This window comes from Dermacentor variabilis, chromosome 9 (assembly GCF_050947875.1).
Source record: "Dermacentor variabilis isolate Ectoservices chromosome 9, ASM5094787v1, whole genome shotgun sequence".
Classification (NCBI taxonomy): Eukaryota; Metazoa; Arthropoda; class Arachnida; order Ixodida; family Ixodidae; genus Dermacentor; species Dermacentor variabilis.
This window is the reverse complement of record NC_134576.1, coordinates 138575377-138590403: the sequence shown is the minus strand read 5'-3', so window position 1 is coordinate 138590403 and position 15027 is coordinate 138575377. Positions and strand designations below refer to the sequence as shown.

Sequence of the window (15027 nt, the reverse complement as noted above, 5' to 3'; positions counted from 1 at the left end):
TTGTGCACATTCGACGGGGTGCAAAGGTCCAAACGAATTTCTCGCGTCGCCTTTACTTCCTGCCGCGCTTCTGACATGTATACACACGCTCGGTACCACCCCCCGAATAGGTGTGCCAGACAGCAGCAGCAGCAGTGGGAAAGTCAAGGATGAGGCAAAGAAAGCTTCGCTTTAATATGTACTAAAAGAAGGTGTCCGCGACGTGTCATCCTCTCTGCAATTGTTTCCGGCACATTTAACCAGCAGAAGAATAGCACTCGAAGGTAGCCCTTGCTTATAGTGGACATTATTCTAGTACGCTATACCCTTGCTGAGGCTGGCTGGGGCGTGGATTTGGAGACTGGAAGGAAAGAATTTATATTGCTACACGCGTGTGGTATTTGATTGTTTGAACGAGGCGCGTAGGCGCCATCACTCGAGAAAAGACGAGGAAGAACGCTCTCTGGCTCTCGAGCTGACGGCTGAACTGGCCAGCGCTGCATTATTGCTTGTAAATATATTTTGTAAATAGTCTCCAGTTTTAATCCTTCGTTCGCGGAACATCTTGGTGGAGGTGCGAGGTATTGCATAAACTGAACGGCATGACCTTGAATTGGTAGAGGCCATCCGGAGTGACGAAAGCGGTCTTGGTCTTGCTCATCGACGGAAATCTGCCAATAACCAGATCGAAGGTCGATGGACGAAAAGCATTTGGCACCGTGGAGACAATAAAGAGCGTTGTCGATTCGTGGTAAAGGGTAAACATCCTTTTTAGTAATTCAGTTTAGGTAGCGGTAATCAACGCAGAAACGCCACGTAAACCGCGTAACAATATGATTCCCATTCTCGGGCGATGTGAACCAAGCTGAACCAGCGCACTGGCAGCTCCAGTAGTAAGCACTAGCATGGGAGTACTCTCCAGTAACTTTTGTAGGAAATCTGTGATCTGAAAAGTAGCGACGCCGCAGGATCTGAAATGGTGTGCACTCATCTGCGCCAGGGGACCTGAGTTCACACTATAGCCTCCAAGATTTGGCAACGAAAGCATCGGAAATCTCGGAGATCATAATGACGCCGTGGCCTCCGCGATCGGCTGCGTGTCGCCGGAGCTGATCGCGGAGGCCACGATGACGCGCACTGAGTTTGCATAGCAAGCGGAAGATGGCAGCACTTACTTGCAAGATGCGAAAGCAAGCCGGACAAATCGTCACTGCGAAAGGAGTGGCGGGAACTCTTACAGCGTGTTTGATGCAGCACGTTTGATTGCTTTTTTTCACTCATCGGTGTCATTTAAAAAACATTTGACAGTTGCTGGACGCCGAAGGCGTTTGACTAGCATCGCTGGATCTACGGGGTCCAAGCGTGCACTGCTACGGAAAGCGCTGTTTGCAGTCGAAGTCCAGTGGTGAGTTGTGCTGAGAGCAGACACTTGTTCGATGCACGTGCTAACCGACTGACACTTGTATGCGTAATTTCAGGGTTATTTCACTTCGCAGCAAGCGCTCGATCGTACTTTTTTAAATGTTGCGGTGCCCTCGGGAGCTCGCCATGAGGTAAGGCGCGTCAGTCATGGCCGAAGTGTGCCTCGCAGTGGCCACGATCGAGCACTTGCAGCGGTCCTGATTTCACAGCATTGTTGCGTCGATCAACGCATCGCTGGTGGTACCTTGCAAGATGGCTGGCTGGCACTTGTAGCGTCGAGCCGTCGGTCCTTTGGAATGAAATAGGCGAAACCGTGTTCCAGTAGGTTCAGTAAATGAGCGGCGTCTTGACGTATCGGCGTAGGTTACAAGTTACAACGGACGCATCGCGCGCTTTGTGGTGAAATCATTTAGTTCACTTCTGGGTCGAGTGAGTTGTCCATGTCTTTGGTACTGGCACACCGGTAGTAGTCGCTTTGATTGCGTCATCGGCGAAACGCCTGACGTGATTGAGCGTAAACGTAGTACAGGATTTCGTGCTCAACGAGTTTGCAAGTGAAAAGCTGGGATGATAGCTAAAAGACTATGACTAGCAAAATTTCGCCACGTATGGGATGAACTTGGATTCGAACTAGTAACGTTGACGTCAACAACCGTAACAGTAAAGTGCGATCGCTGCTAGGCATGCTGCCAAGTAGTAAGTTTGATGATCATGCGCCCACTAGCGCGTTCTGTTCGTGTCGGCATGCCAGAGTTCGAAAATGCGCCGAAATGTTTTGTTGTCAACGTTCTTCAGCCACTAGGTTAAGCAAAGTATTGATACCACGATGCAAAGTCGCCGAACGCGTAACAGCGGACGTAAATTTGTTGTAGACCACTGTAAATTCCTGTAAGAAGGTAGTTCCATATTTAGCTCTTTTTATGATTCTAATCGCGGTGTCAAACCGCAGGCAAGTGGTTCCTACCCTTTGATTATGTAGGTAAGTGTTCCTAATGTCTAAGTAAAAAAAAATATACCACGCCCTGCAAGCTATCGTGGTCTGGCGTCTGCGTGTTTGACCAGCCGAGTGCCCGTGTTTAAGCGCTCGAGCGGCAGAGCAGTGACGCGCGGTGTGGCTCATGTGCTTCTTGTTACGTGCTAGTCCCCGAACAAGATAAGTGCCTCGAGCGGCCAGTCGCGCGGCAGCTTTGCATGTATTCCCGGGCTACTTTCACGCTCGAGCAGAAAAACACTTATGTAGCACGTATTCAGCAACAGAAAACTCGCCAAGTTGTACATGGCTAGCCGATTCGTCCGTCCGTCTGTCGGGCGCCTGTACGCCAAAAGCTCCTCCGACGCAACCACACGCGTATGCGCGAAAAAAAATAAAAGAATAAGAGAGGCGCGCGATTAGCTAACACCACCTAGATGACACAAGGCCTGTTTACTCCGATCCATGACTTCACGCTACCTGACCCGAAGTTTCTATTCACAAGGCCGACGCGATGAAAGCGGTGACGTCAAAATCACTGTTACCTACTCGAGAGCATCCCCATTAGATTCTATAGCAGTCGTGCCAAGTAACATGGCGTCATGGATCGTAATAAAAAGGCCTTGTGCTATCTAGGTGGACTAGGATTAGCTGCGCCGTTAGTGACGTTTGTCTCCGTCGCAGCCGAGCGCTCGCGTAGCAGCTTCTTAGCGGCTCCGAAATGGATAGGCCGCTCGTCATACGTACTTCTTAAGAGCAGGCAGCTTTCGATCAGCAACGCCGCGAGAAGAACCGGGAATGAGCTATTATATGCTGTGCCAACGCAGCAGCCCGGGCACAAGGACAGGCTCATGCAGCCGAGCGCAAGCAGCTATTGCGTACCGAGGATCCGGCAGTCTACCGAGCCGTCGTTTAACGAACCATCGGGATTAACCCAGTGATAAACACCGGGGCTGCATGTTTCAGCTTTGTTGGTTCACCATCTGTGCGGAGTACTTGGGCAATGATTTCTTTTTTTTCATGTAGCGCCTTGCAATTTTCTAATTGATACTTTTCGTCTAATTATTATATTTGAGAAACTGATTAATTAAGGCTAATTATGTAATTGGGTGGAATGCAAAAAATAATAATCTGAGTATTTCCAAGCATCTGAAAACAACATTATACCTTGGTTCTGTGTAGCTATGTGGCATTTGCATATTTTTAAATCTTGGTACGTAATAGTTGGGGCACCCTGTATAACCCGCATATACGGCATGGATAAGCATATAGCGTACATATACCTAGATATGTGTGTCATTGGAAGCGCAAGGGACCGGTCTAAAATTTGCTAATTGGGACTAACCATGTTTCACTTGGCTTGATAATGGGCTATGCTCCATCTGAAATAAAACCATTAGTGTCAGTTAAAAAGCCGGAACTGACGTTTTTTCATCAAAATGTTCGTTCACTTCCAAATAAAATAGATGTCTTGACCTAGCTAATCGACACTTTCGGAGTACCGTTTACAGCAATAATGCTAACTGAAACTTGGTTGACACCCACATCACACATGTTTCAGCCTCCTGGCTATGTCGTTTTTCCGAAGTCATCAGGTTAAGCGTTCGGGCAATGTCGCGCTTTTGCTCAGGGACGACATTGTGGCTAAGCTCGTAGATGAATTCACTGATATAACTTCTGACTACGAGGTGTTAGCAATGCAGAGTCATAGCTATATGTTTTCCGTTGTGTACAGACCACCATCAGGTGACGCAACCCGATTTCTTGTCTTTCTTGAAAAACTTTTCAGTTATACATTAGAAGAGAATATCAGTCTAATCTTAGGCGGTGATGTCAGTACAAACATGCTTCCATCTTCCCCGCTACAAAAGGATTTTCAATCTCTCATCACAGCCTATGGTTTTTCAAACATAATATCTACTGCAACACGCGTGACTATTGAAGGTGCATTCCTATTAGATGTATTCATTTCAAACATTAATATTGATTCATTAGAAGCCGAAGTTGTGTGCACTGACATCAGTGATCGTCTGGGTATTATATTACTAGCATATAGAATTCACTGCATGACTAGTAAAACTAAAGAACCAGTCTTTAGTCAGTCCATTACTTCATCAAACCTTGAAGCATTTTGCCAAGCTATTACTCATGTAGCTTGGAACAGCGTTTACCGAGCAGAAGATAGTGACTCTGCGCATACTGCTTTCATGAGCACTTTCAAAACTGTTTACCATGAACACGAACCCCATAAAAAAATGACACAGCCATCCAAAGCACAAAAACCTTGGCTAACACCTGAGCTTCTTGGTATGGTTAACCACAAACACGCCCTGTATGCTCTATTTGTGAAATCTAGACATCCTGCCCTGCTCAGGGAGTTTAAGAAATATAGAAATAATCTCACAAATCAGCTTAGGGCTGCTAAGGATGCTTATTTCGTGGGAATTTTTAGTGACCCAGCCAATAAAAAAGGTGATGTTCTCTGGCACAAATTGAATGCTTTGTTAAAGCCTAATTCAATTTCAGCTATTCTGAATGTTTGTATCAGAACGGGCAGAAACTTCCGGAAATGCTATACCAAACGTGTTTAATGAAATCTTCAAATTAAAACCACAGTTAAATGACATTAATGGCCTCAACAGCTATACTCGGTTCCTGCCTGTAAACACGTTTAGTAACACTATTTCTTCCCCAACTAGCCCCTTAGAAGTCTTTTCTTGCTTCAGCTATATAGATAACAACCGGTCCCTGGATGCCGATGGTATCCATATTCGCCCCATAAAGTATGTGCTTGATATTATATACCCATATTTATAACTTAATATTAACTACAGGCATGCTTCCTAAACAAATTCAGACCACGCGTTGTTCCAGTGTTCAAGCATGGTGATAAGGGGGCACTAAACAATTATCGACCTATCTCAATAATTCCAGTGTTTTCGAAAGGTATTGAGAAATTAATGCATATCAGATTGCTATCATTTTTTAATCACTACAATTTTGTTTCAAGATTTTGAACATGGGTTTAGGAAGCATCGCTCTACCGAAACGGCCCTCTTGACTCAAGAAGAAATAATTATAGGTGTGTTCAGTTGTAATCAAATAACATTAGGCATATACGTCAATTTTTCCAAGGCATTTGACTTAATTGATCATACCATCCTTCTTAGCAAATTAGAAAACTATGGTGTGCGTGGAACAGCGCATGCACTTTAAGAAACCTATCTTTCAAACAGGACCCAATTCATAGATACAAACAATGAAACATCAGCAAGGAAGCCGGTCGTTGTTGGTGCGCCACAGGAAAGCATTCTAGGGTTACTCTTATTTTTGATGTACATAAATGACATTGTACTCTGCACAGACAACGCAACATTCGTCTCGTATGCTGATGACATGACAGTTTTTATTACAATGAACTTGGAAACAGAGATAGAAGCGATGGCTAACAAAACGCTGTCTGATCTAGTTGCCTGGGCCACAGTGAATTCTTTAAAAGTAAACCTTTCAAAAACACAAGTTATTTTGTACACGCCTAAAGGAAAAACGCTGACAAAGAAGTTGAATTTATTTTTGGGCTCTCGGCCGTTAGAGTTGGTAGATTCTGTTAAAACCCTTGGAATACATTTTTCAGAGCACCTTGCATGGAATGTACATGATGAAAACCTCCATTCAAAGATGTCATCTGCCATTGGTGTCCTTGCATGTATGCGATGTATTCTTCCTACAAAGGTGAAGATTATGATCTACAATGCATTAGTGTCCTCTCTGTTGGAGTACTGCAGCGTAGTGTGGTGTACTACTGGTGTAACAAATTTCTGCAAGCGGTATTTACTGCAGAAAAGAGCCATACAACATATTGCTGCTGTACATTATGCTTCTTCTACAAAACTTCTTTTTACAAAGTATGATATTCTTCCAGTGTTCTGTTTATATAATTATAGGCTAATGCTGTGTTATAAACCTTTGTTAAGTATGTAACAATACCCTAATTAATCTTGCTAAGTTAAAAGCAAACACAAGCGTTCGTTTAACCAGACACAAAGAACTGTGGACTGTACCCACCCCTAGAACTTTTTATGATGAGCAATCTTTGTCCTACAAGCTACCTTCTTTCTAAACTTATTAAACCATGAAGATTTTGATCCTTCGTGTAATCAAAATTGTCTCATTAAACGTTTCACCCAGTCCATTTATTTTCAGGAATAGTACATCCTTTCGAATATTTTTGACCCTCTACTTGTCGATCGCTGCTTTTCATGTTCATGCCATTTCAAGCCTATGCAAATGGGTTGTATTGTTTGTGCTTTGTTACAAAATTTTGTGTTGCTCGATGGTTAGGTAAAATTCATTGATTTATTTGAACTCTTTGTGCATGACTGACTGTCATCCTGCTTTTTTGCCAACTGTAAAGGGGTCGGGACCTCGTCAAGCTGCTGAAGCTTTTAGTCCCGTACTCCTGCTATTCCAAGGAAATAAAGTTTACTTATTTATTTATTTGTTTGTTTATTTATTGATATATGCGTAGTCCCATGGCGATGCCGATGACGCAGCCGGAAATTCGTTTGGAGTGTCCATGTAATTGCTATTGCTATAAAAGGAGAGAGGTACGCAAGCAGGTGCACGCCATGGTGAGTCGTGCCAAACCGTTAAGCGCATGAACAGTTGAAAGCTATTAATTGACTCAATGAAACCCTACGTACCATATTCGCGCTTTCATATCTTAGTATGCAGTCGCTACTATGGGACTATAGTCTAGTTGGCCTGGTCTGCGGTTTATGACCTTCGATGACTGCCTGCATCCGAGCGGTTGTAGCTTTTCGATGCGACCACGCTCATAGCGCGGTGCTTGCTTTGCTCCAGGAAGATAACTCGGCTTCCCGTTTGTAGAGCACTTTTTTTAGATACCTCTTTTATATTTTTGATATTCTTTTGAAATTAATGCTATCTGTGCGTTTTTGAGTTTCTGTTCCTGTTGCTACAGCTGAAATTACGGCTTTGTGGCCTATGATCTTGTTCTTTCCTCTTTCCGTTGTCATATCTCCAGTTTATGTGTTTCTATACTCTCTTCCTAAACAGTACGCAGACGTTGTGGCCCATTGTGGTGGCAGTTGCCAGCCTGCTCCCTCCAGATTATTCTGTCCCTCTCTCCATTATGTATGTGTGTTTTCATATCGAATAGTAACAATAATCTTAGTATGCTTCACTGTATGGCGGTTCTTGCCAGGGGGCAGGGGGGAGCAGTGCTTTTCCGTAATACAAGTTCGTGCAAATTTTTTCACCGCATTGCACGTCTGTATTGCGGTGAAGCATACTAACGCACATCAGTCATTGCGGAACGAATATAAGACAATAAAGCTTCTACTAGGGCTATTTGGTATGACATCTTTCTGCATGCTGCGTTATACTGTTACAGGAAGGACAAAAATGACAGACACACATGTGCGCAACATGTGTGTCACACATGTGTTTCTGTCTCTTTTTTGTCCTTCGTATAACAATGTAGCGCAGCAAACAGCAAGAATATAAGACTCTTGCCAGGCCAGCTTCAATTACTCAACAGCATAAAAGTGCTTACAACACTGTACTGCGCAAATACCATGAGTGTATCTTTTTGTGTCCACCATTTGGTTTTAATGCTGCTTAATTTTTGATTTTGTGCTGTGGATATTTGGGCGCACAAGGAATACCAGATTTTGAGCATTGTCGATCACATCTGTGAAAACTAACTTCTGATAAGTATAACATATTTCCACGGTCCCCTTCCGTACGTATTACCTGCACATACAGCCCAGCGGGGAATGTCTGTCATCGCATCGGGCAACGAAGCTTCAAAAGGTCACCATCTGCTGCTGCCACCTCGCCGCCATCATAGGAAGCCGGCAGTGGTTCATTCATTTCCTCGCCGCGACGTGTCGCCACATCGCAGTAGTTTTGTTCTGCGTTCCTGCTGCTGGTTTGGTTTCGTCCACAGTGCTTGAACGCCGTATAAATCACTGGTTTCAAATGCATAGGTCTGATCTCGCGCTCCTTCCAGTCATTTGTCTTGCAACAAAATCGAATCAACTTGTCATTATTACTGAATTATCGCTCTTTTTTTCTTTCTGAGGAGCAGGACAGTGTCAGTTCCACTAGTTGCCCTGCCCTTCAATGTTTCCGTTTCAGTGTTTCAATCTTTTGGAGCATCGATGCTGTGGCAGACCTACAGGAAAGTATGATTTGCCATAGAAAACTTCCTTTGAAACCGCTGCCGACTAAATTATTTAAATTTAATCATCATTGCTTTATTCGTTTCCTTTGCCTTACCTCCCCCATTTTTTAGTTCTCCTTATTCTTAGTAATTCAAACGCACAAGGTATTTTATCTGCGGCAGAGTGCTGATCGTCCAAGCATCCATCCTAGTAGTCATCATCATCATCAACATGCGAAGAGGAAGACATGTTCGGCTTTAGCACTTTCTAAGTGGACTCAAACTGCAGTCCGTCTGTTGACGAAGGGAGCCACGGAGAACGTAAATCTCTTGAAATTTCTGCGACCGAGCAGCTTCTGCGTCTTTGAGATCCCGAAAGCCAAGAGTTTGGTTTTCATTAGCGTAGTGGTCATTCCTTCTCGGCATATCTTGACATATCTAAAGTAGCCCAACAATTAAATAATTATTCCAGGGAATGCTAGAATGGAAATTAGAGGATAAATAAGACCAGCTATTGACGGATCTTCGATGAAAAGTGAACTTCGACACTGGCACTGCAAAAGCTTTTTCGAAGTGAGAAGGACGAAGTTCAGGGAAATGCACGTACTGCCCCTATTGTGGGCACGTGTCATATTCATCATCATCATTTTGTATTGCCTATCACTTTCATGCTGGTTCATTATATGCACACTAGCGGCGCATGCGGACCACTAGCACCAGAATTTATCTTAGTATTCGTAGCACTTAAACATGTGGGGAACTCACAGTTGCACTACTCCTTTTTTGTAGAATGTGGAAGTTCTTGCCTCACGAACAGTGATCACAATGGTTCGTCTCGAGAGCCGTAACGCCTCTTACAAAATATGCTTCGTCCGGTCGCTAGACCATATGATCTGACGGAACTACTATATGTCATAAAAAGCTTAATGTTTAAGCGTGCGGTGCTTCGAGTTTTTCACGAGACTCTAACGAAGTCAGCAGTTGATCCAAGGTACTTTGTATTGTTTTCGTGTTTTTGTTTCATGTGCTATACAGCTTTTAAGTGCATTAAAATTTGAGTATACTAGAACGGGGGAGTGGGTCCAGCGGACGCCTTGGCAAACACCGAGGCTGATGCAGAAAACGCTGAAATTGCAGCGGCGCTGCCATCGCCGTAGCCTGAAGCTTCGGTGGTTTCGGCAGCGCCCATTGGCTGGAGTCGAGCTTACGGGCTGAGTAGCTGTCGTCTGCTCGACGCGCCGTCGTTGTTGCGTCGTTTGTATCGTTTACGTTGCTCTTTCTCCATTTTATTGGCTACAGGTCAGTGGGGTATAAAATTACTGTTTCCGCCACCGAGTATTAAAGCTATATGCAGCAGACTGAAACGCCTGTCAAAGCTCCATACAGCTGGGGTAGGTTCTCCGACGGACGCTGCAAGCGTCTACGGCCGGCGGCGCGGGGCCGCTCATTCAGGCGAAGGCGACGGTGGCGCCACTAACCTTTCATTTAAAAAGAAAGCCTCAGCGTGAAGCCCGCGCAGGACATAAAATAAAGCTTGTCATTTCGCGGACATGGGTTGGGACTGTTCTATAAAGTATACACCCCATGCAAGCGATCTTGCACGCGACAGCGACAGGCGACGCGATGGAGATGGCTGTCGCGTTCGCTCGTCGCCTACAAGTTGCACCCCATGCGAGCGATGACTTCGAGCACGGAGGAAGGAAACTAAGGAGAGCCCCCACCCCCTCCGCGCGCTAGGAGAAAAGTGTGGCGGAAATGACGTAGTAGGTTCTCATTTTTTTGCTGCTTTTTTATTTTTTTTGCTGTATGGCCACGCCTTTTGGGCCACAATGGCGGCGTTGTTATGGTTTTGAGCGCTCACACGTGTTGCTCTGGTAGGTTTCGTGCCGTGGCAAAGGCGCTGTGTGGGTGGGTTTGCGTTAGTCACCGTGTCTTGTTGCGCTGTGTTACCTGCACCGTGCTCTGCCGGATGTTGCGCGAGCGCGCGCGCTCCGCGCGCGAAACCACGCGCAGCGCGGCGTGGTTTCACGAATGATGTAAACAAGGGAGGAGGGTGGCCCAAAAGGCGGAGCATCGCCATGAGCAACGCCAACTTCCGGCTTCACTTTTGCTTCACAAAGAGTGACGTCAGGGCCTCTCCTTAGTTTCCTTCCTCCGTGACTTCGAGCGACGTCTCCCCAGTGTTGCCGGTATGAGGGCAGCAATATAGGCGCCGAAACTAGCGTGACGCGTGCTTTATTAACTTAAGTTGATGTATTTTACTGTAAAAAGCAGCATAAAATATTTCTGAAAGTCTTGCAGTAGGTTCTTATCCTTGCACCTATAAAAATTCAATCGTTTGCTCGTTCCGTGCGACAATCGGAAGTACTGGAGTTACGTACATCCAGTTCCGGCTTTGCGCTATTGGCTAGTCGCTCATAGCACTTCCGGGCGACGAGCGACGAATTCTAGATTTGCAAAACCGAGCGACCGCGCGACAAGACCGAGCGATCTGTTCAAGCGACGGCCTGATCCGTCGCGCAAACCCGTCGCTCGTCGCTGTCGCGCACAAAATCGCGCTAATGGGGTTTAGCCTTAAAGCTTTTCATTCTGTGAGGATTGTCATTGGTATTAGCGGCCTGGTAGGCTCTCACTATGAAACCGGGTTCCTAGCCATGAACTAAAACTCCGCCGGCATCCACATTTCTGTCACGCGGTAATTTTCACGCTGGTTTTCAACCATGCCGTTTTAACATATACGGAAACTCATCTGCCCGCAGGGGGTAATGCAGTAATTCGCTACCTTTCAGCTGCTGCGAACTTAGGCTTCCGTATTTCGGCTTCCATGCGGCAATTCGCCATGGCTAAAGCTCTCTTAAGGGTTCATCGACATTTTCCCGTAGTGTAGAGTGTTTCTCATCTTTGCGTTGTCTTGAAAACAGGCCGATTCCTTTTAGGTATTGGTTTCTCGGGCACTGAGTAACGTAGTGTGTTTATTGCGGTGGTTAGGGAAGAGGGCATCTATACTTTCGCTGAATCCATAACTGTCTCGCTCTGGCCTAGCACCTGAACTATTTATTCACTGTTGAAAGCACTCACTGTTTCAAGCATCAACTGGACCCCTTGCTGCACAGCTTCGATCAGCCGACGAAAAATGACGCATGCAGCGTGACATAGTCGATGGCCTCTATTCGCAATGTCTATATAAGTGCTAAAGTTATCTTCTGTTGGTTTTAGTGACAGTGCACGCATCTCGTCGTGGGGGCAATCTCTCATCTGGGTGTCAGGCTTCCTTGCTGGCGTGACAAGCAGAGAACATGCCGGGTGTCTCTTCTTTTTCTTTATTGTACATAAAAAAATAAACGTATAACGCGCGACACGAACAGAACAAACAGAGTATTGGTGAAAGCGAAACGATGTGTGCAGAGTGCACTTGACGTGCCCCAAGTCCGGACCCAGACCCTTGTCGTGTGACATCGCTGTAAATGCGTGTTTGAAGCTGGTAGGCTTTGTATGGCATCGTGTCCCGGAGAAAGTTCCGAGGCCTGGAAACTTTTTTGCGCTGCCTTGTGCCGAATCCAGAACAATGACTCCACCGCGGTGGCGGCTCCTGGTGTACACGTGACAGCACTCCATGTAGGTACGCCGTCGGACAGAGCGGTGAATCGATTGCTGCTACCTAGTGCACGTTCATCTTCGAGGACGGTGCGCGGGCGGCTTGGACAGGAGGCAGGACGGAGTACGAAGAGCGAATGGCCGTTCGTGGAGATACTCCTTTTCCTGTCGTGTGGCGCACTTTGTCTTGCACCGTGTCCATGGTCCGGCGGGTGCTTTATTGAGAATTACAACGTGGCGACCAGTCAGCTATACGTTACATTGCGCGGTGAACTCAAGACTGTAGCGTTCCCACGTGCGCACGGCACTGGCCGTCGTTACGCTGCACACTTCTTTTACGTCGCAGTCTTCCCCAAATTACACTCATGTCTATTCATAGACATATTGCACTGTTAAAGCGATAACCACCCGGAGCATACTTCCAGCGCATTTCCGGCGTATTCTCGGCGTCGTGACGTGAATTTTGCGCAGCGCTAGCATCGCGCTTCATTCATGGACTAAATATATTTTGTTTCGTTGGCTACCGTTGTGGCACCTATCGAAACGGATTTCAGTCGTGGGAACATCTTGGTTGCCGCATTGCACCAAAATTAAGTGCACACGTATTGTGATCCACCACGCTGATGGAGGTGGCGTCAGAAAATGCACAGAAGATACGTTCCATGGCCTCGCTGACTTATACTATAAAATGCTTCCTGCAGCGTATAGCCGACTAGTTGTCACGGTATCCTTCCACAATATAAGCCTCAGTCCTCGGAAATGAGCGGCGTAGCTCGGAGTGCTGCGAGAGAAGAGGTCTCTTCGTAGAATGCCCCGAAGCCTGTGGACGACATGACTGCGCTCGATCACTGCAAGGCAAAAGAGAGAAGGGGACGAGCGACGGCGGGCGCTTCGTCGTGGTCACCGCCTCTCGTGCGCGCGCGCGCTTTAGAGATACCTGCGCAGTTTGTAGTCACCGACCTTCTTGGGGTACTTGCTCTTGACCTTCGTGATCTCGTACGCGTCGGCGCGCCTCTGCTCGCGGGCGTCTTCCTCTGGCCTCAGCTTTTCGCGCTCCAAGAACCGCGTCAGTCCGTTCACGTAGTGCTTGGGCGAGTCCTCGCAGCGCACCTCGTCCTCGTTCTTGCAGACGAGCGCCTTCTGGTCGAATACGGTGCCGTTGGTGCACAGGAAGCGCATGTCCGTCTGTGCGCAGATGTGAAACATGCGGCAGCCGGTCTCGACGTCGGCGTAGTAGCCGCCCACCGTCTTGCCCTCGCAACTAAACGACGTCACGGGCAGCTCGACGGCGGCCACGAGAAGGCCCTCCTCCTCCCCGTGTTCCCTGACCTCCGCGGAGCGGCTCTCTACTTCTTCCTGGGCTGTGACGTCACGCACGATCCTCTTGTTGAACTTCGGGTACGCCCAGGGCTTCTTGTCGGCTAGGAACTTCTTGGTCTTGTCGGTGCGCGTGAACTGCAGGCTGCGCGCGCACGAGAAGCTGTCGCGCTCGTCGCACGTGCCGGTCTCCTGGTTGAAGGCGGTCCCTTCGTCGCAGAGCAGGCCGTAGTCCAGCAGCTTGCCCTTGCCAACGGGCACGCAGATGTGGAAGAGCTGGCAGTCGGTCTCCGGGTCGGCGTACACTCCGCCGGCCACCTTGTCCTGGCAGCTGAAGCTGGTCTGCGCCACCGCGGCGTGCCTGTTTGGCGGCAGGACGAATTTCACGGGAACAGTAGCGGCACGCTTGGACCTGGGGGCAGCCGTCTTAGTCTCTTCCTCGTAGTCGTAGTACTCGTACTCGGCCGTCGACGGTGGTGGGGTCGTGGTAGTCGTGGGAAGGCTGGCACCGGGCCTCCTGAGGTGAGGGCGCTGAGGAAGTCTGAACGCGGATCCCTGGTTCTGCTGCTGCGGTGACAGGGTCGGCGGTGCCGTTTGTTGGACGACAGCGCCAGAGGCGACGGCGTTGCCGGGGATCGGCGGAGGGGCGACGGGTGGGGTGCCTCCTCCGCTCACAGGGTTGGCTGGGATAATGGCGGCCGGAACGAAAGAGGCCCTCACTGGCGGCTGCGAGAACGGGTTCGGCTGGACGACGGGCGGGGCCACGGTTCCGAAGGTCGGGTTCGTCTGGGTCGGCGGCTGGGTGAAGCTCTGCGGAGGACCGCGATTCACGGGGGTCCTGAACGGCGACGGCCTGAAGGCGGGAGCCGGAGGCCTCTGGGTTGTGGTCGTGGTCGTCGTTGGGGCGGTGGTTGTGCTCTGCGTTCTGCTTCCGCCGCGGCTAAACTGCGACCTCTGCGAGGGCTGGAACCTCCTGGCGCTTGACTGAGTGGACTGCTGCTGCGTTCGGCGCCTTTGCGTGGAAGTGGGGGGCGGTGGCGGTGCCGTGGTGGCGTCGTAGTCGACGTCGTCGTCGTACTCGACGACGGGCCTTACGGGCCGCCTCCGCTTGTCTTGGCGGTTCTGGTCGTGCGGCGGCACGATGGCGTTGAAGACGGGGGCGTCGGCGTGCAGGCTTTGGTAGTACCCCTTGTCCGTGTCGATTTCGCCCATCACGTTCTCGTAGAAGCGCTCGGCCAGGGCGCAGTAGACGCGGTCGTAGGGCGAGCACACGCGCGACGACTGACTGAATATGGTGCCGTTAGGGCAGACGAACGACATCTTGGCCAGCTTGCCAGTGACGCCCGGCACACAGATGTGGTACACCTGGCACTGCACCTCCGGGTCGGCGTAGTACTCTCCCGCTTGCTTGTCCGCGCAGCTGAAACTCGTCTTGGGGATCTCGTGCACGTTGGTCGTCGGCGACTGCCGCCGGATCCGGTGCACGGGCTGCGTGAAGAGAGAAGGGGTAAGTAAATAAAAGGAAATGAAAGCTGAGCACGAACAAGCGATTGAT

At 48.5% G+C, this 15027-nt stretch overlaps 1 protein-coding gene across 3 annotated transcripts in view; it reads right to left on the bottom strand.

Annotated features, from left to right (window-relative positions):
* Positions 1-11860: 11860 nt before the first annotated feature.
* The window catches only part of LOC142557679 (uncharacterized), a 183316-nt gene continuing 180149 nt past the window's right edge, over positions 11861-15027 (bottom strand). For all 3 annotated transcript variants that reach the window (XM_075669693.1, XM_075669692.1, XM_075669694.1), the window contains exon 4: positions 11861-14960. In XM_075669693.1, the coding sequence (XP_075525808.1) occupies positions 13083-14960 (1878 nt within the window). In that variant the 3' untranslated portion in view covers positions 11861-13082. The remainder of the gene's footprint in view (positions 14961-15027) is intronic.